At 51.1% G+C, this 20,818-nt stretch overlaps 1 protein-coding gene across 1 annotated transcript in view; it reads left to right on the top strand.

Moving 5' to 3' along the window:
- Positions 1-5,855: 5,855 nt before the first annotated feature.
- The window catches only part of LOC144827856 (IgGFc-binding protein-like), a 70,020-nt gene continuing 55,057 nt past the window's right edge, over positions 5,856-20,818 (top strand). The window contains exon 1 of the mRNA XM_078686021.1: positions 5,856-6,261. Within this exon, the coding sequence (XP_078542147.1) occupies positions 5,856-6,261 (406 nt within the window). The remainder of the gene's footprint in view (positions 6,262-20,818) is intronic.

The following is a 20,818-nucleotide window of genomic DNA, read 5'->3' as shown; positions in this document are numbered from 1 at the left end:
CCACATTTAATGTATAGTTTTAGCGCTTCTGTGCAGGTATGTCATATTATTGTGCCATTTAATGTGCAGTACTCGTGCCTCTCTGCAGGCATTGGACATGTAACGTACAGTTTTAACACTGCTATGCAGGCATGTGATATTTACTGTGCAAATATTGCTGCCTCTGTGCAGAGATGTAATATCTAATGGGGCAGTAGGAGCTCTCCTGTGCATGCATGTCTTATTTAATGTGCAGTGTTAGAGCTTATTTGCAGACATGTCATACGTGTGTCATTTAATGTGCAGTACTTGTACTTCTCTGCGTACATTTGATAAGTAACATACAGTATTAGCACTTCCGTGCAGGCATTTAATAAGTAGCATACAGTATTAGCTCTTCTGTGCAAGCATTTGGTATGTAACATACAGTATTAGCACTTCAGTGCAGGCATGTGATATGTAACATACAGTATTAGCCCTTGTGTGCAGGCATGTGATATTGAATGTGCAGAGCTAGTGCTTATTTGCATTCATGTCATATAAGTGTGTCCTTTACTGTGCAGTACTCCTCTGTACAGTATTAGCACTTTTGTGCAGGCATGTGATATTTACTTGCCAATAAGGGAACCTTTGTGTAGCCATGTTATGTTATGTTAGAGGCATTTGATGAAGCGCTAAACAACTCACAGCTGGAGGTGTATCTCGGCTCTAGCAACCAGACATGGCAAGAAACCCATTACCACAGCAATGTTTTAAAGAAGTTGTTAATTGTAGAAAGATCTTTGCATATTTGAATTTGCAAAGGAAGCTTGTTCCAGTGGAGTGGGCGAGGTGGGTGAAGGATGGGCCACCAAAGCTAGAGGTGCAAATGGGATGAATTCTAGAAGAGCTTGGTTATGCAAGTATGAGGGAAGCAGCGTAGGTAATGCATTGCGCGTTATGCAGCACAATCATAATAGAGCCCACCTTCTGATGGGGAGCCAGTAAAGACCTACACATTAGGAGTGGAGGATAAGCAAGGGGATTTGCGGATTAGGCGGGCGGAGGTCAGGGCCGGACTGGAAACAAAAACCGGCACTGGCAAAGTGCTCAGCTGGCCCCAATGGGGGGTTTGGGGGTGATGCCGAGCTGTTTGCCAGGGCCGTTTTTGCCCGATTATGTAACAGGGACCGATATTGCAGCTAAGCTGCAAAAATGGCCCTATAAAAAAAACGGCCCCCCATGGGCCCAAAACCTGCCCCCACCCTGGAAGCCCGCCAGAGGAATGCCTGGTGCCCGCTTCAGCCAATCCGGTACTGGCTGAGGTATTCTGCAGCACCTGGAGCTTAGCCTGCATTGCCTCCTTTGCTGCCTCTAGCAGTGCATTCCCAAAGTCCAGGCGACTGATGATCAGGGCCCGAGTAGGGTTTTTCTTGATGACGCAGGGAGCCATGGGAAAGTTTTCCTTAGCAGCCACAGAGGGGAAAAACAGATGACACATAGAATGCTGATTTGCTCCTTCATAGAAAGTGCCTGGTCTAGCTACCACCAGTCCATTGACCAAGACTCCTGAGCCTTTGCCAAACACGCCATCGACCTTTGGAATCTACTCGACACCATTTCTCCGGACATCGCCTTCCTAACAGAAACCTGGATGAATGCCTCTTCAGCTCCAGACATCACCATAGCCATCCCGGACGGCTACAAGATCATCCGTAAGGACCGCACCATTCAAACAGGAGGAGGCATCGCCATCTTCCACAAGAACACCATCCGCGTCTCAACCAGCTCAGAACACAATCTCGCTATCGCCGAACACCTTCACTTCCAGATCCACACCGACCCCAAGACCACACTCAGAGGCACCCTCCTCTACAGGCCACCAGGACCCCGTACAAAATTCAGCGAAGACATCACTGACTTCATCACCCCACACACCCTTCCCTCGGAAGAATACATTCTACTGGGAGACCTCAATTTCCATCTGGAAAAGAGCAACGACAATAACACTACCACCCTTCTGGACAATCTCGCCAATCTTGGACTCAAACAACTTGTTAACACCCCCACACACTATGCAGGACACACACTCGACCCTATCTTCACTTCCAGCAAGCAGATCTCCTTCACTCACACCACACCCCTCCAATGGACGGACCACAGTTGCATCCACTTTATTTACAATAAGACCTCGATCCACAACCACCCACAACCAACTCTGCGAAGAAATTGGAACAAAATCACCATCGACCAGATCTCAACATCGCTTCTTCAAAAACCCCCTGCCTATTCAACGAACCCTAACCAAGCCGCCATCAACCTCACACAATGGTTAACCCAAACCGCCGACAAACTAGCACCCTTGAAAAAACATCAAATCAAGCAAGGAGGGGGCGTGGTCGGCGATCGACCAAGATGGCCGCGTTCTGGTGAGGCTCCGAGGGTGAGACCGTAGCCCAGTATCAATCCGGGCATTTATCCTGTCATTCTGGGACCCAGACGCAACAACCGTTTAGCGGAGGTGAATTGACGTGCAGCGACCCCTCTCAGAGCTCGCCACGACACCGGAGCCCCGAGTTACGTCGTGTGAGGGACGGCGGCCTACATCGGCGCCAGAAGCACCGGCCTAGATTTGGAGGACCGACCGAGGGGGCGCCTTCGCGGCCATCGAGTGTAGGCGCGGGGCTGAATCGGACGCCTGGAGGCGGGTGAGTGACGACGTGGCTGACCCCCCGCATCCCCCCTGCCCGATGTCGCCTCATAGAAGACCACACGGGAGGGCCTGCTGCGTCCCACCCCCCGTCGGAGAGACTGGGCCCGGGCCGCCGGTGACTGCTGACAACACCAGGCCCAGCAGCGGCTTGACTCGCGACCCTAGCGACCCACCACAGCCCGCAGCGGCGGGATTCCTCCTGCATCCACCTCGGAGGCCAGCACGCACGCAGAGCGAGGGGTCCACTCCTGCCCCCTGCTTCTCAGTGGCACAACGGCAGCAATAGAAACCTGGGACTGATACCCCCACCAGGCCCAGCAGCGGCTTGACTCGCGACCCTAGCGACCCACCAAGCCCGCAGCGGCTTGACTCGCGACCCTAGCGACCCACCAAGCCCGCAGCGGCAGGATTCCTCCTGCATCCACCTCGGAGACCGGCACACACGCCGAGCGAGGGGTCCACTCCTGCCCCCCTGCTTCTCAGTGGCACAACGGCAGCAATAGAAACCTGGGTCTGATATCCCCGAGAGGCACCTGACGACGCGTGGGGGAACAGGCTTTACCCTCCTGGCCTACCGACCCAAACTCCGGTCTGCGGCACATCCCCCCTCCTGCCCCGGTGTGACCTGGAGCGGCGCCTATCCCCCTTGATCCACGATGGGCGGCAGGGGCAACCGAGGGACCCAGCAAAGCAAGTTGGATAAATTTGCTTACGCCAAGGAATTTCCCCCGCTGCCGGAGCAAAAAAGAACCAGCGTAAAGGGTGCAGAGGGTGGCGCGGTTTCGGCCATAACCCTGGAAGACATTATGGCGGCCCTGACGCAGGTGCAGGCCACGGTTGGCTCCATCTCCACGGACGTCACGCTCCTGCGGGCGGATCTACAAAAGATGTCAACAAGAGTATCAACGGTTGAACAGGTCACTACAACGCTTACCTCGGACATGGCGTCGCTGTTAAAAAGAGTGGCGCGATTGGAGGAAGACAATAAAGTCCTGGCAGACAAGATGGATGACCAGGAAGGGCGCTCCAGGCGCAATAATATCCGCCTTATTGGCCTGCCAGAATCGGAGGGGGGGCCTGCCATGGACCTCTATGTGGAAGACCTAGTAAGGAATGTGCTGCAACCTAAAGGCCTCTCTAACTTCTTCTCGGTGGAACGGGCGCACAGAGTCCCGGGGGGGCGTCCACGCTCAGGGGCACGACCAAGACCCGTTGTAGCGCGCATATTCAACTTTAGGGATCGAGATGCCATCCTGCAAACGGCAAGGGTCGCGCCGCACATACGTATACAGAACTCAAAAGTTTTAATTTTCCCTGACTACACGACGGCGGTGGCGGCGAAACGGAGAAGTTTCATCGAGGTGAAAAAAACACTGCGATCTCGTGAGTTGCCGTACTCCATGCTCTTCCCGGCGCGCCTCAGGGTGGTGGCTGAGAAAAAAACTTGGTTCTTCGACACGCCGGGGGAGGCACACGACTGGCTCGAAGGGTGGAGACCGGCGGAGGGCTCTGGCAAGCAGAACAGCAGGCGGAGGAGACAAGAACAATCCGGCGAGCATGAATTGAACAGGCAGGAGGAGAAGGCTGAGACTGACCCAATCGAGGACTCTGGTGACTGACTCCTGCTGCATTGAGGGAAGTGTCTAAACCTTTTTATTTTCTTCTTATTGTTGAGAACTATCGCAGAGGCGTTGAACTAATCCTTATGGACACTCACCTTCCTTGGTGTACTACTGAGACTTTACAAGTGAACTGGGACTCTGAAACTGTCGGGGGCTACTGATCCCCCTTGTACTTTCACCCCCCCTCAAGCTCTTGTAAGCAACGTTGTCCTTTGACTGGGGTAGTAAGCACTCTGCTGAGTTGGGGTGGCGGGCAGTTTGGAGTCCGCGAAGCAGGGAGGCAGGGAGGGGGGAGGGAAGGGGGGAATGTTTTATATTGTTAGTTATGGTTTTAGTTGCAGCGATACACTTAACTACACTGATTGGCAAAATGTTGGGAACCACAGAAACGAGTATTTGTTTGCTGAGCACACTGGTCCAGGATGATGGGGGTTGACACACTCTTGACTCGACGGGGAAGTGGGACTACTGTGACACCGTCTCTGTCGATACTTTCCTGGAATGTCCGGGGCCTTGGGGACAAGGTCAAGCGAGGTCTGGTCCTGAAACACATCAAGAGGGAGGGGGCGGCAGTGGTCCTCCTACAGGAAACGCACCTCACTGGCACAGCTATGAAAGCTATGGATCCCTGGGGTTTCCAGATGGTGGTACACTCTGAGTTCACCTCTGGGTCAAGGGGAGTAGGCGTCTTAGTGAAGAAGCAATTCCCCCTACTTGTCCAGTCTGTCAGGTCGGATACGGCAAGTAGATTTGCCGCTATACACGCACAGTGGGAGGGAAAACCCATCAACATCGTCTCCGTATACATTCCACCTGCACTACAGGCAACAGCCCTAGCAGACCTTAGCACTTTTATACTTGGGCTCCCTGAGGGAGGTTTACTTCTGGGGGGAGATTTCAATCTGGTAGCTAATAGTCTGCAGGATAGGGTCCCACCGAAACTGGCCCCAGCTAACGCAACTCGCCTGGCAGGCTTCATGACTGCGATGGGACTGGAAGACCAATGGAGGAAATACAACCCCCAGGGCCGACAATACACATACCACTCCGGCGTTCATAATACTCTCACTAGGCTCGACTATTTTCTTAGCTCCCCGGGTGGGCCTGGTACTGTATCCAGGATAGAGATAAGGCCCCGAGGTATTTCAGACCACTCCCCACTGCTACTTACCTATACGCATCACAAACCCACACGGCGTCGGATTTATCCTATCCACGCATCATACCTTCACAATTCTATGGTCAGAAAGGAGCTGAGGGTGGGAAACAAACAGTACTTCAGGGACAACACGGGTTCGGTGTCCTCAGTTGCCAATCTGTGGGAGGCTTATAAAACGGTACTTCGGGGTTGTGCGATAGTCTCCATCACAGCGCTTAAGCGGGAGGGGCAGGCAGAGCTGTTAACCCTAGAAACAGCGGTGACGGGAGCTGAGGTGCAGCATGCGGCAGATCCAAACCCCACTACAGCGCACGCTTTGCAAATAGCAATACAACATCACAAAGCACATCTCACAGAGGAAGTCCAATTGCAACTGTCTGCCACACGACACAGGGTTTACGAGATGGGGGACAAAGCAGGCAAATTACTGGCCTGGCTGGACAGGCGGGACAGACGAGACAGGTGGATAGCACAACTGACGGTAGAGGGCGATGTCCCCATTAGGGATCCCGGTGCAATAGTGCAAGCGCTGGCGACTCACTACGAAACGGTGTACGCGTCCGCGTCCACGATCTCGGAAGACGAGGCATACACTTACATCAAAGATCTCAAAATGCCAGTGTTGACTGAGGAGGAGACACGGGCCTTAGACGTAGACTTAACGACCGAGGAGATACGACTGGCGATTAAAGCCCTACAGACGGGTAAAGCGCTGGGGCCCAATGGGATACCAGTAGACTTATATAAGCAACAGGCGGAAACACTCGCACCGCACTTGCTGCATATGTTCAAGGATAGCCTGGAGACAGGTGAACTCCCGTTATATCAGCGAACGGCCACAATTGTGGCGATCCTCAAACCAGGGAAACCCGCGGACCAATGTACGTCGTACTGCCCAATTTCCCTCATTAACGCGGAGGCCAAAATACTTGCGAAACTGTTGGCGCAACGTCTCACGCCTTATCTGACCAAGCTTATACATAAAGATCAATCCGGATTTATGCCGGGCAGAAGCACGGCGCTTAACCTGCACAGAGTGCACGGTGCACTTGCGCGAGCAAAGTATCTGTTAGAGCCCGCGGTGATATTATCCCTTGACGCCCATATGGCGTTTGACACAGTCCACTGGCCCTTTTTATTTGCGGTCCTACGTCACTTCGGTTTCGGCCAGAAATTCTGCTCCTGGATCCGTCTGCTCTATGCAAGGCCGATGGCACATGTGGCGGCGAATGGCCATATCTCGGCGGATTTTCCCTTGTATAGAGGCACGCAACAGGGCTGTCCACTTTCCCCGTTACTGTTCGCCATGGTCCTGGAACCTTTGGCTGCATGGGTAAGGTGGGAACCAACGATCAGTGGTATCCGCTGGACGGATGACTGGGAAGATAAAATTTCCTTATACGCCGATGATGTGCTGATATATCTCACCGCTCCCAGGAGCTCGATTAACACATTATTGGATGTTTGCACGGTCTACGGTCGAGCTTCCGGCTATTCGATCAACTGGTCCAAATCCACCATGCACGTACTGCGCGGACCTGCGCCGAGATTGCCGGACACCTGCCCGCTGAGGATCTCGGTCGACGGGTTTAAATATTTAGGGATATACATTACAGCTGACCCTGCTTCCTTCCACAAGCAAAACCTACAGCCCCCCCTTGACCGCCTCAAATGTGACATTCGACACTGGGAATCGCTACCGCTGACACTGCTGGGTAAGGCTGCCCTATTCAAAATGATGGCCCTGCCCCGTTTCCTATATGATCTAGAAAACACGCCCTATCCCGTCCCTCACGCATACTTTAAAACCATCGCAGCGCAAGTCTCAGTGCTATTGTGGGGCTCTAAACCTGCTCGAATAGCGCAAGCCAAACTCACGCGTGGCTGGTACGACGGAGGCATAGCGCTCCCAGATGTACACCTGTACTACTGGGCGTCACAGCTGAAGATTGTTAATCAATGGCTTCATCTTCCCCAGTCTGAGCCGGCCCTAAAGGCGGACAGGGCGCAGTTGGGATTCTCTGGAATGCTGACTCCCCTGTACGATGCATCGCTAATCGCATCGAAGATCGGCCCACTATGACACACATTCACCGTGTGGCACGCGGCGCTACGCAGGCTGAAATGGCGAGGAGTGCTGACGCAGCTCACCCTGTTATGGGACGTAAAACAACTTGGACAATTGAGGCACTCCAAGGGCTTCGACCGTTGGGATGCAATTGGCATCTCCACCATTGGAGATCTGTGGCAGAGAGGGCAAGTACTACCTTTCGAAACACTGCAACAACAATATGAGCTGGCGCTGACTGAGCGTTTCAGATATACACAGATACGTCATGCCTTGACAACAATGTTCAAACCTGGTACAGATATCCCGGAGGCGTCCCCACTAGAGGACAGACTACTGACAGACTTTATGCCTTCAAAAGCAACATCTCTAACCTATAGAAAACTTGTAAATAATCTGCCTGACCCCCTAGAGGCCTTGCGGAAGAAATGGGTACATGACTGTGGCGACATGGATGACACGGAGTGGCAGGAGGCGACTTCATCTCCAAAAGAAATAGGTGTCCCCACGCGTTTTCGCCTGGTACAACTCCGTATATTGCACAGGTCATATTACACGAGGGATGCACTACACAAGATGAAAAGGATTGCACACCCATACTGTCTGAGGGGATGCGGGGAAATAGATAGCTTCTACCACACGATATGGGAATGCCCCCGAATTGCGCACTATTGGGCTCAAGTGATGCGCACCATGTCACAATCTGAAGAACTATCAATACTCCCAGATCCCAAGCGATGCCTCCTGAACGTGTGGGAGCCCAACGATCTTACGCGATATGGGCAGAACTGGATGACAATAGGTATGATGGTGGCGAAGAGGAATATAGCACAAAGGTGGGGTGGGGGATTACCACCGTCCATAGCGACCTGGAGACAGGACATGGATGCTGCGATGATTGCAGAACGGGCTGTGTATCGAAACAGAAGATGTCCTAAGAAATGGAAAAGGATATGGGGGCGTGGAATAAATACAGGGGAGACATTTGCGACCCACCTTCTGATACAGACGGCACGGGCTCGGATACCGAATAATGTGGCTCCACCCAGGGTGAGCTCCGCAACCCTTGATTTGCCATGTATAACGTTCAGCTCATGTGTTACTGATGTAATTACAAGGATTTCTGATCCCAAACTGAAATGCTTAACATATTTTGTATTTCCAGGTGACAATGTATCGCACTGTTTTAAAAATGCTAATAAAAATGTTTTAAAAAAAAAATCAAGCAAGGAAGCAAGAACGCCCCCTGGTTCAACGATGACCTTAAGAAATCCAAGAAGCTGTCGTTCCCTTGAGAAAACTTGGAAAACAGACCCAAACACTATCACCCAAGCCACCTTCAAAAACGCCACCCGCAAACACCACCAACTAATCCGGAAAGCCAAGAAGTCAGCACTCAAAGACCGACTAGACAACAACGCCCACAACAGCAAGGAACTTTTCAACATCATCAAAGAATTCACCAACCCCACCGTCAGATCTAACGACATCACCCCCTCTCAAGTCCTCTGCAACTCCCTCGCCTCATTCTTCCATGACAAAATCGCCGACATTCATAACAGCTTTGACAACCAGCCCGTAAACCAGTCCACCCCACTCACCTCCGAACCTGTACCTCCACCGAATAACCTTTTCGCCGGGAACCCAATCACCACAGAAGACACCATTCGCCTGATGAACTCCATCCACTCAGGATCCCCTACAGACCCATGCCCCCATCACATCTTCAACAAAGCAGACTCCATTATCGCACCCCATCTCCGAGATGTCATCAACTGCTCCCTTAACTCCGCCACATTCCCAGAAAGCTGGAAACACGCCGAACTCAGCGCCCTTCTGAAAAAACCCACAGCTGACCCCACCGAACTCAAAAACTACCGCCCCATCTCGCTCCTCCCATTCCCTGCCAAAGTCATTGAGAAAGCCATCAATAATCAGCTCGCCGCCTTAATCGAAACCAACAAATCACTCGACTCTTCACAGTCTGGCTTCTGAGCCAAACACAGCACCGAGACCGCCCTCATCGCAGCAACAGACGACATTCGAACACTATTGGACAATGGAGACACAGTCGCCCTCATCCTCCTTGACCTCTCCGCAGCCTTCGACACAGTCTGCCATAGCACCCTGATACAACGCCTCAGAAACATCGGAATTCAAGGAAAAGCATTGGACTGGATCATTTCGTTCCTCGCTGGAAGAACTCAGAGAGTCCGCCTCCCCCCTTTTAAGTCAGAGGCCACCGAAGTCATCTGCGGCGTTCCGCAAGGATCATCACTCAGCCCCACCCTCTTCAACGTCTACATGAGCCCCCTCGCAACCATCGCACGCCAACACAACCTCAACATCATCTCCTACGCTGATGACACTCAGCTGATCCTCTCACTCACCAAAGACCCAACCACCGCCAAAACCAACCTACATGAAGGGATGAAAGAAGTAGCCGAGTGGATGAAGCACAGCCGTCTGAAACTGAACTCGGACAAAACGGAAGTCCTCATCTTAGGTTCATCCCCTTCCGCCTGGGACGACTCTTGGTGGCCAATGGCCCTAGGAAAAGCCCCCATACCGACGGACCACGCACGGAACCTGGGCATCATCCTGGACTCCTCACTCTCGATGACCAGACAAGTCAACGCCGTCTCATCTTCATGCTTCAACATCCTACGCATGCTCAAAAAAACATTTCGCTGGATCCCCACCGAAACAAGAAAAACGGTCACCCACGCACTGGTTACAAGCCGTCTGGACTACGGAAACACCCTTCACGCCGGTTCCACCGCAAAACTGCAGAAAAAACTCCAACGCATCCAAAATGCTTCAGCCAGACTCATACTAGACATCCCCCGCACAGACCACATTTCCGTTCACCTGAAAGACCTTCACTGGCTCCCCGTCAACAAGAGAATAACGTTCCGTCTCCTCACCCACGCACACAAAGCCCTATATGAACTTGGACCTGATTGTCTCAACACGCGCCTTTCCTTTTACACCCCCACCCGCCAGCTGTGTTCGTCCAACCAAGCCCTCGCCGCTGTTCCGCGCATCCACAAAGCCACCATGGGGGGAAGATCCTTCTCCTACTTAGCGGCCAAAACCTGAAATTCCCTTCCCATCCACCTCCGCCTTACTCAAAACCACCTAGCCTTCAGAAAACAACTTAAAACCTGGATATTCGATAAGTAAACCCCCCCCCCCCTTCCTCAAGCGCCTTGAGACCCTATGGGTATGTAGTGCGCTATATAAATTTTGACTTGACTTGACTTGACTTTGCCGAACTGCATTATGTCTGGTTCTTTTCCATTTAATTGAGGACAGTAGTTAGCCATCCAATCGGTGATTTTCCTCATGAAGTCCTCAAACCTTGTTTTAGCAATATCTGGAGCTTGCCCAAAAGGGCTGACTAGTTAGGTATCATCAGCATAGGACACGATCATCAAAACCTGCATGATCTGACAATCGGCACGAGCGGGCCATGTGGACACTAAATAATGAAGAACCCTGCGGGACTCCGCTGAAAACCTGCACAGAGAGGGAAGTGAAGGAGTCTAACGTGATGGTTTGGGTACATTTGCTAGAAAAGTCCCCTAGTCATTGTAGTGCCCTACCATGTATACCCACATTGTGCAGCCTGCAGAATAGAGTGCTCCTCTAGTGCTGGTGTCTGTCAGATGGTCCCCGGTGCTGCACTGCAGCAGCACCTGAGCAGGGAACCTTCGGAGGATGCTGATGTATGCCGTTCCTCTAGTGCTGGTGATCTGCATATGGTCCCCAGTGCTGCACTGCAGCCGGGCCCTGAGCATGGGTACTTCAGAGGATGCTGAGACATGCAGCTCCTCTACAGCTGGTGATCTGACAGATGGTCCCCAGTGCTGCACTGCAGCAGTGTCTGAGCAGGGTACCTTCAGAGGATGCTGAAGCATGCGTCTGCCCCATTGATGGTGCTCTGGTAGATGGTCCCCTGTCCTTCTCTCAGCAGGGCCTGAGCAGGGATCTCTCAGAGGACGCTGAGGCATGCAGATCCTCTAGTGCTGGTGCTATGGCTGCTGGTCCCCAGTGCTGTTCAGCAGCAGGGCCTGAGCAGGAAACCTTCAGAGGGTGCTGAGGCATGCAGCTCCTCTAGTGCTAGTGTCTGTCAGAAGGTCTCCAGTGCTGCACTGCAGCAGTGTCTGAGCAGGGAACCTTCAGAGGACGCTGAGGCATGCAGCTCCTCTAGTGCTGGTGTCTGTCAGATGGTCCCCAGTGCTGCACTTCAGCTGGGTCTTTGCAGGGAACCTTCAGAGGACGCTGAGGCATGCAGATCCTCTAGTGCTGGTGCTGTGGCTGCTGGTCCCCAGTGCTGCTCAGCAGCAGGGCCTGAGCAGGGCACCTTCAGAGGACGCTGAGACATGCAGCTCCTCTAGTGCTGGTGCTCTGCAGATGATCCCCAGTGCTGCACTGCAGCAGTATCTGAGCAGGGAACCTTCATAGGATGCTGAGGCATGCAGCTCCCCCTCTAGTGCTGGTGCTGTGGCTGATAGTCCCCAGTGCAGCACTGCAGCAGGGGCTGAGCAGGGAACCCTCAGAGGATGCTGAGGCATGCCGCTCCTCTAGTGCTGGTGCTCTGCAGATGGTCCCCAGTGCTGCTCTGCAGCAGGGTCTGAGCAGGGAACCCTCAGAGGATGCTGAGGCATGCAGCTCCTCCAGTGCTGGTGCTCTGCAGACGGTCCCCAGTGCTGCACTGCAGCAGGGCCTGAGCAGGGAACCTTCAGAGGATGCTGAGGCATGCAGCTCCCCCTCTAGTGCTGGTGCTGTGGCTGATAGTCCCCAGTGCAGCACTGCAGCAGGGGCTGAGCAGGGAACCCTCAGAGGATGCTGAGGCATGCCGCTCCTCTAGTGCTGGTGCTCTGCAGATGGTCCCCAGTGCTGCTCTGCAGCAGGGTCTGAGCAGGGAACCCTCAGAGGATGCTGAGGCATGCAGCTCCTCCAGTGCTGGTGCTCTGCAGACGGTCCCCAGCACTGCACTGCAGTAGTGTCTGAGCAGGGAACCTTCAGAGGACGCTGAGGCATGCAGCTCCTCTAGTGCTGGTGTCTGTCAGATGGTCCTCAGTGCTGCACTGCAGCAGTGTCTGAGTAGGGAACCTTCAGAGGATGCTGAGGAATGCTGCTCCTCCTCCAGTGCTTTAACAGATGATCCCCAGTGCTGCACTGCAGCAGGGTCTGAGCAGGGAACCTTCAGAGGATGCTGAGGCATGCAGCTCCTCTAGTGCTGGTGTCTGTCAGATGGTCCCCAGTGCTGCACTGCAGCAGGGTCTGAGCAGGGAACCTTCAAAGGATGCTGAGACATGCCGCTCCTCCTCCAGTGGTCACCAGTGCTGCTGTACACTATCACGGAGCTGACCCACATTTGCCTCTCAGGGCTCTCCCATCGCCAAAGAGGTCTCAAATGTTAAAGAAGCAAAATGCCATCAGCCAAGACGGCTGCCTGAGGCCCCAGTCCCTGGATGATGCCGCAGTCCTAGAGAGCCAGCTCAGCCCATTCTGTGGGGCATCAGTCTGTCTTCTCTCTCAGTTTCTGCTTCCTCGCTCCCCTTCTTCCCATGTCACTTCCAGGGGTACTAAGCATCCCTAAGAGGAAGAAAGATATGAAATGAGTGAAGAAAGACATTTTAAATTAATTGCAAATTTGCTGGAAGAACCAACAATGGCCCCCTCGCAAATGGAGCGTTGACGTCATCACCCGGTCCTGAATCTATAGACGAATGATATCCTGCCCTTTAATGAGAGTTCAATATTGAATTGATCTTGAAGTTTTGAGTGAATCTGTATAAGCTCCCAAGATCACAAGGCTCATCAACCTGGGCTCACCAGACTGCTCCAGGTGCTTCCCCCTCTATTTACATGCAGTCATTTACAGCAACCTTCACACAAGCAACGGCCCTTCTCCCTTGCCTGGTTATGCGCTGTCACTCACCCATGTGTATGTGAACCAGTCAGAACCTCCAGTGTGTGTCCCCAGGACACAATGCACACTGGCCAGGAGGTTAGTTAATTAAATGACCTTGACACATGGTTTCACACATTCCTCTCATTGCTGTGTTATGGTGGTGGATAAACCGGTTTATGTTTTACCTGAGGGACTGGAACAGAAGGGACCAGTCACTCACTGCTCTCTCCTCCCTCCCATCATGTGCCCTCCCTTGGATGCAGGTGGATACAAGGAGCCCAGGACACCTCTGCAGATCTGCCCCCACACCAGCCTTCTGCAGTCACCCCACTCTTGCTGCACTTTGTCACCTGAGTTACTTCCTGCAGACTCTCTGTGTTTAGTAGTTGGACATGGCTTGGCACAATCAGTCTCCAATCCTGGGCTTCCTGCTCATCTGGACTGCAACCACCGGGGGACAGTCCACTACAGGTAAGACAGTGCTACCAGGCTCTGGGCAGCACAAAACCTCATCTTGAGGACCGACAGGGGCTGCAGACACTCCTGTGCAAGAAGAGGATATTATATATTCCAATATTGGCACTTCTGAAGGCATGCCACATTTAATGTATAGTTTTACCAATTCTGTACAGTTATGTCATATTAATGTGCCATTTAATGTTCAGTACTCTTGCCTCTATGCAGGCATTGGAGATGTAACATACAGTTTTAACACTGCTATGCATGCATGTTATATTTACTGTGCCAATAATGACGCCTCTGTGCACGGATGTAATATCTAATGGGGCAGTAGGGGCTCTCCTGTGCAGGCATGTCTTATTTAATGTGCAGTGTTAGAGCTTATTTGCAGGCATGTCATACGTGTGTCTTTTAATGTGCAGTACTTGTGCTTCTCTGTGAACATACAGTATTAGCACTTCTGTGCAGTCATTTGATATGTAACATTCAGTATTAGCTCTTCTGTGCAGGCATTTGATATGTAACATACAGTATTAGCCCTTGTGTGCAGGCATGTGATATTTAATGTGCAGAGCTAGTGCTTATTTGCAGTCATTTCATATAAGTGTGTCCTTTAATGTGCGGTACTCATGCTTCTGTACAGTATTAGCACTTTTGTGCAGGCATGTGATATTTACTGTGCCAATAAGGGAACCTTTCTGTAGCCATGTTATGTTATGTTAGAGGCATTTCATGAAGTGCTAAACGACTCACAGCTGGAGGTGTATCTTGGCACTAGCAACCAGACATGGCAAGAATCTCATTAAAACAGCAATGTTTAAAAAAGGTTTTTAATTGTAGAAAAGATCTTTGCATATTTGAATTGGCAAAGGAAGCTTGTTCCATTGGGGCGGGCCAGGTGGGAGAAGGATGGGCCACCAAAGCTAGAGGTACAAATGGGATGAATTCTAGAAGAGCTTGGTTATGCAAGTTCGAGGGAAGCAGCATGGTTAATGCTTTGTGCGTTACGCAGCACAATCATAATAAAGCCTGCCTTCTGATGGGGAGTCAGTGAGGGGCTTACACAATAGGAGTGGAGGATGGGCAGGGGAATATGCAGATTAGGCGGGCTGAGGTCAGGGCCAGACTGGGGACAAAAACCCGCCCTGGCAAAGTGCTCAGCTGTCCCCCACGGGGGGTTGGGGGTGATGCCGAGCTGTTTGCTAGGGCCGTTTTTGGCCGATTATGTTACAGGGGCCAACATTACAGCTAATCTGCAAAAATGGCCCTATAACATAAACGGCCCCCACCCTGGCAGCCCACCGGGGGAATTGCCGGAGCCGGCTACAGCCAATCCGGCCCTGGCTGAGGTATTCTGCAGCACCTGGAGCTTGGCCTGCATCTCCTCCTTTGCTGCCTCTAGCAGTGCATTCCCATAGTCCAGGCGACTGATGATCAGGGCCCGAGTAGGGTTTTTCTTGATGACGCAGGGAGCCACTGGAAGGTTTTCCTGAGCAGCCACAGAGGGGAAAAACAGATGACACATAGGATGCTGATTTGCTCCTTCATAGAAAGTGCCTGGTCTAGCTACCACCAGTCCATTGTCCAATACTCCTGAGCCTTGCTGACTGCATTATGTCAGGTTCTTCTCCATGTAATTGAGGACAGTAGTTAGCCATCCAATCAGTGATTTTCCTCATGAAGTCCTCAAACCTTGTTTTAGCCATATCTGGCGCTTGCCCAAAAGAGATGACTGGTTGGGTATCATCAGCATAGGACACGATCATCAAAACCTGCATGATCTGACAATCGGCGCAAGCGGGCCATGTGGACACTGAATAATGAACAACCCTGCGGCACTCCACTGATAACCTGCACAGAGAGGGAACTGAAGGAGTCTACTGCAATGGTTTGGGTGCATTTGCTAGGAAAGTCCCCTAGCCACTGTAGGGCCCTGCCATGTATACCCACATCGTGCAGCCTGCAGAATAGAGTGGAATGTGAGACCGCGTCAAAAGCTGCTGACAGATTCCGCAGAACCAGCAATACTAGAATTTCTGCTTCCAAGGAGCGTCTAATGGTATCTACGACTGCCATTAGTATGGTTTCTATGCTGTCCATTGCTCTGAAATCGATTGTTAGGGTCCAAGGAGTTTGTGCAGCCATGTCATATCTAATGGGGCATTAGGAGCCCTCCTGTGCAGGCATGTTTTATTCAATGTGCAGTACTAGGGCTTCTTAGCAGACACACACCAGTTAATGTTCCAATAGTGCCTCTACTCTGTCACTCTGCATGGATGTAATGTTAAATGCGTCAGTAGTAGCTCCTCTATGAAGGCATGTATTATGTGTATGCACTGCCAGCGCTTCTCTGCAGGCATATGTACCAGTAATATCAATTCTGTGCAGGTGCAATATTAAATATATACCAGTGATAGGATTTACCCACACCGTGTCAAAATATAATTTGCAAGACGTTTGTCAAATGTATTTATTGCTTTGTGTTGGTTTAAACAAAAAAGTGACAGGTGGAATGATTACATTAATCTCAGTCCTTGGTAATGACTTGAGGCTACATCGCAACCCACCCTATTGTGCCCACGCTGCCACCTCAGATTAAGCCCATCCATATGCAAATGAGCATTGGTTCTGCTACAGCCCGAACTGCCAAGCGAGACCATCTCTGAACCAGATCAGGCAATGCAAGACTTGTTTTCCCTTGTTGGGGGCTCTTCAGTCGGATGCAGCTTGGTTTCAGTCGCATGGTGAGCACAGGACCCACGGCTGGGCATACCCTTGGCACTGAAGAAAAGAAAAGAGTCATTGGGAAAATGCTTAGTTTAATATCAGATACTGGCAATTACTCAGGCTGCATCCCAGTTCACCCCACCTCAGATTAGACTTAGCCATATGCAAAGCAGTCTTGGTCCTGCTGTAATAGGAAGAGTCCTGCCCGAATTGCCAGGTCCTCTCTGAAGGAACACAAGTAACCCAGGACAGACTCTTTGTGGCCCCTTCTGGAGGAGGCCTGGCACTAATAAGCAGACTACTCCCATGCATAGATGGTACTGATTTACATAAGGCGGTCCTTATTCCAGAGTGGCATGGGGAGCGAGTGTGACTGCCAGCGAATGAGATTAATTCAAGCATTCCTTCCGTCACATCTTTGTTGCTGTTTGTTTGGTTAGAAACAACTGACCACAGAATATCAGGGTGCCAGAAAAGAGTCACACCAACAAATAGAAACACTCCTAAATTTAGTTTACACCTTGAACACTCTTTTAGTTACACAATAAGACAATACAAGACCCAGATGAAAACAGTTACAATCAGTTTCTATAAAAACAAATACCCATTTTAGTACAAATGACTCACTCATAATTTGAGTTTATGATAAAATTTGTCAGCTATGATTTTTTTTAACAGGGCCAAATAACCATTTGCATAACAATCTTCAGAAGAAATTGTTTAGAAATCTTTTGAAAATACACCCACACCTTTTTCTGGGATAGAGAGCCTACTGTTCTTCCCTCACAAACTTGGCCCAGGGGTTGTGGAGGGGTGAATCCTACACCCTTCCATCTTGCACCCTTCCATCTTGCACAGGGGCAGGGGGGCAGTATGTGCTCTGAGCCAGTGTTCAACTTCCATGTCTGACCTTTATGGCTTTGCTCCAGGGCCAAGAAGGTCAGTATTAAATGCCCCCATTCAGAGCCCCTTCCTCAGCCCAAAATTGAGCGGGTTTGTTATTAGGGGTGAGCCAGGAGTTTTTGCCCACCCTGCCTTCCATGCTAGCAGGAGGAGAATCATCTGTTTCACTCTTCTCCAGCCTTTGTGATGGGCAGAGATGGGATTTATGTTCTCTTATGCTACGGAAGTGAAAAAGTGCAGGGTTGGTTCACCCCACCTACCTTGCCAAAGATTCACTTTACTGCCTTGACCAAGAGTGAGGAAAAGAAAAACCAAAATTCTGAGAATTGGCAACATCAATGGGTCTTGTTATTTTTAAAGGAGCATTGGCATTCACATGTTCTTGCACTTCAAAGTCTGTAATCACCAGATTCCCGCTGTTCTGTAAAATGTCCTACCTTTACTACTACTAAATGCCTTCTGTGAATACCAAAAGTAGTAAGTTTAGGATTTTATCTCAGATTAGGTCTGTGAATTGACCCCATGGTATTAGCGAAAAATTGTTCAGGTACCTAGGTTTTCAAATATAATTTATTTTTGCTTTAAAACGTGGACACAGAGCAATATCTGAGTTCTGCAATGTTGTCCTATAGAAGGAAGAACAAGTTCTTTAAACATGTACAGTACATCGACTTACAGGACCAACCTCAAGGAGTTAAGGTGAGTGTTGGGCAAGGTCCAAGGCAGCATGAAGAGTAGATCACCAGCCGCACAAGGGTGGCCTGGTGCAGAGGGCAAATCAGCTTGGGAGCCCAATGCATTTTAATGGTGATCGGTTACTGTATAAAGAGCCTGCAGGTTCTGGCAAGGAAGTCAGTCGGGCTGAGCCAGCAAGTGGGCACAGGCCTTGTGATGCTCGGGAATGGAGGGACACATGTGGTCCTCTTCACATGTGGATCTTTGACCCTGTCACCAGGCAGGTTGCTCACCTGCGCCACCACACAGCCCTCCTATGTGCCCTGAGCCGCTGCTGCCGCTCGAACTGGTTTGTGCCTGCGTGATTAGCATTTTTGTTCTCTTTGTACATTGTGCCCCTCTGTGCCCCACTTTGCCTTGTGTATCCCCCGCTCGCCCCACCTGCTTTGTTAGCATTGTTGTTTTTTTGGTACTTTTTGTACCCCTCTGTGCCCCACTTTGCCTTCTGTATCCCCCGCTCCTCCCCATTTACGCTCATTTCCTGCTGCTGCATCCCCTGAGGCCCCACCCCCTGAACTCCCATTCGCCGCCCACTCCCATCTCCCAGCTACTCCTCCCTCCTACTCCCCCTCATATGGAGGCCGCGCAGCAGGCTTGCCACTGGTGCACCAAAGGCACGCCTAAGGTAAGCCCGCCTGCTCACGTCCGCGCCTGGACCACGACCAGTGCCAGGACCCCTGGCCCCCACACTCACCACGACGCACACCACCACTACGACTCCAGCAACCTCCACGCACTCAACACCGGACAGTCACGCACCTGCTGCCTTTCCACCCTGAAGCACACCCAAGGACCCTTCTCCTGCTGGAGCTGCAGCTTTACCAGCATCTGGCCCGCCAACCCACCCACCGAAGACCCGAACTTCCTCAGATGCATCCTGCTCAACACCCGCTACGCCAGCAAACACACCGTCAAACTCTGGGACCTACTCGACACCCAGCGCCCCAGACGTTGCCTTCCTGACGGAGACCTGGCTGACCCCCACCTTGGCGCCCGACTTCACCATAGCCATCCCAGAAGGCTACAAGATTACCCGCAAGGACCGCACCAATGGAGTAGGTGGAGGAATTGCCATCGTCCACAGAAACACACTCAAAATCTCGACAGATGCCAATGACACCCTCAGCAACGCCAAACACCTGCACTTCCAGATCCACACTGACCCCAACACCACCCTCAGAGGCACCCTCATCTACATACCCCCCGGATCCCGACCACAGTTCAGCGACTCCATCGCCGACTTCATCAGCCCACACGCCCTCGCCTCCACGACTACATTCTCCTCGGGGACCTGAACTTCCACATCTAGAACAGCAATGAGTCCAACACCTCCACCCTGATCGACAACCTCAGCAACCTCGGGCTCAGACAACTCATCACAGCGCCCACTCACTCCTCTGGCCTACCACTTAACCAAAAATCAATTTGTGGGGGGGTCTACGTGGGTTAGTTTATTGACCATTATGCCTCACAACCCTAGACAAAGCAGTAAATACTAAAGGAGGCACCTAGTCAGAAGTGGTGTGTGCTGTCTTGAAAATAGAGTGGTGTGGAGTAACACTCGGCTGAAAAAATTCCCAACAGACCACCAACGTGGCGGATTCACTCGTCATCTGGGATACGAATGCTATAATCCAAGTCTCACCCAACACATCAATTGATGGTGTAGAGACAGGAAAATCGAGATTAGCTTCTAGCCACAGTGTGTTTCCAAGTGGTGTATGATGAGTGTGCAGTGCTCAGTGAGAAAGTATATATGCGTGAGAAAGAGTGTTTAAAAATAACTACCAGAGCAGAAAATATGTTTATTAGGCACTGTTCTGGTGTCATAAAATAAAACAAGCGCTGTACAGTTCAAAATTATAACTATAATATAGTGCCGTGCAGTGTGGTCGACATGTTTCAGCTATTAAGGATGTTACGCAGCTTTCGTCAGGACCTTGGTGTAAAAAGATGCAACTGCAAAGTATAAAGTAACAACTATTCCAATAATAAACAGTACTCCTACCAGGAACTTGGAGACCCAATGTTAGCTGGAGGAAACTATAAAAGAATCGTCCTTTCCTAAGGAAACAAATGCATACAAAAAACGTAATGTAAGACTTGTTGTCCTTAGTAATCCACATCTAACAGAATGACAAGACAAGCAACACACATTGTAGTGGTGAACAAAAGTATTCACCACTATGTCAAGAGACAAACAGTTCTCCTGACTCAAAACTTAACAGAAATAGTTCGTTTATTTTGAAAAGAAGTGTACTCACCCAACATTATGTGGGAAGTGACCTCACCTCACCCGGCACCCACTCGGGAAGTTGAGGCCCCGCTCTAAGAAAATACAAGACATAGCTGTACTATGAGACTTTGCAGTAAGACAGGCTCCAAAGCTCACTCTTGCTATGTATACATTCTATTTCCTTTCTAAAACTCAGTTGTCTACAAGCAACCCCATCTTCTCAGCAAGCACCCACGTCTCCTTTGACCGCACCACAAACTCCACTGGACCGACCACTGCTGCATCCACTTCACCTTCCAGAAACCCACCGCC

The sequence above is a fragment of the Lissotriton helveticus genome, chromosome 4_1, assembly GCF_964261635.1.
Source record: "Lissotriton helveticus chromosome 4_1, aLisHel1.1, whole genome shotgun sequence".
Lineage (NCBI taxonomy): Eukaryota > Metazoa > Chordata > Amphibia > Caudata > Salamandridae > Lissotriton > Lissotriton helveticus.
Note: the sequence above shows the minus strand (reverse complement) of the source record. Positions and strands in the feature narration are given on the sequence as shown.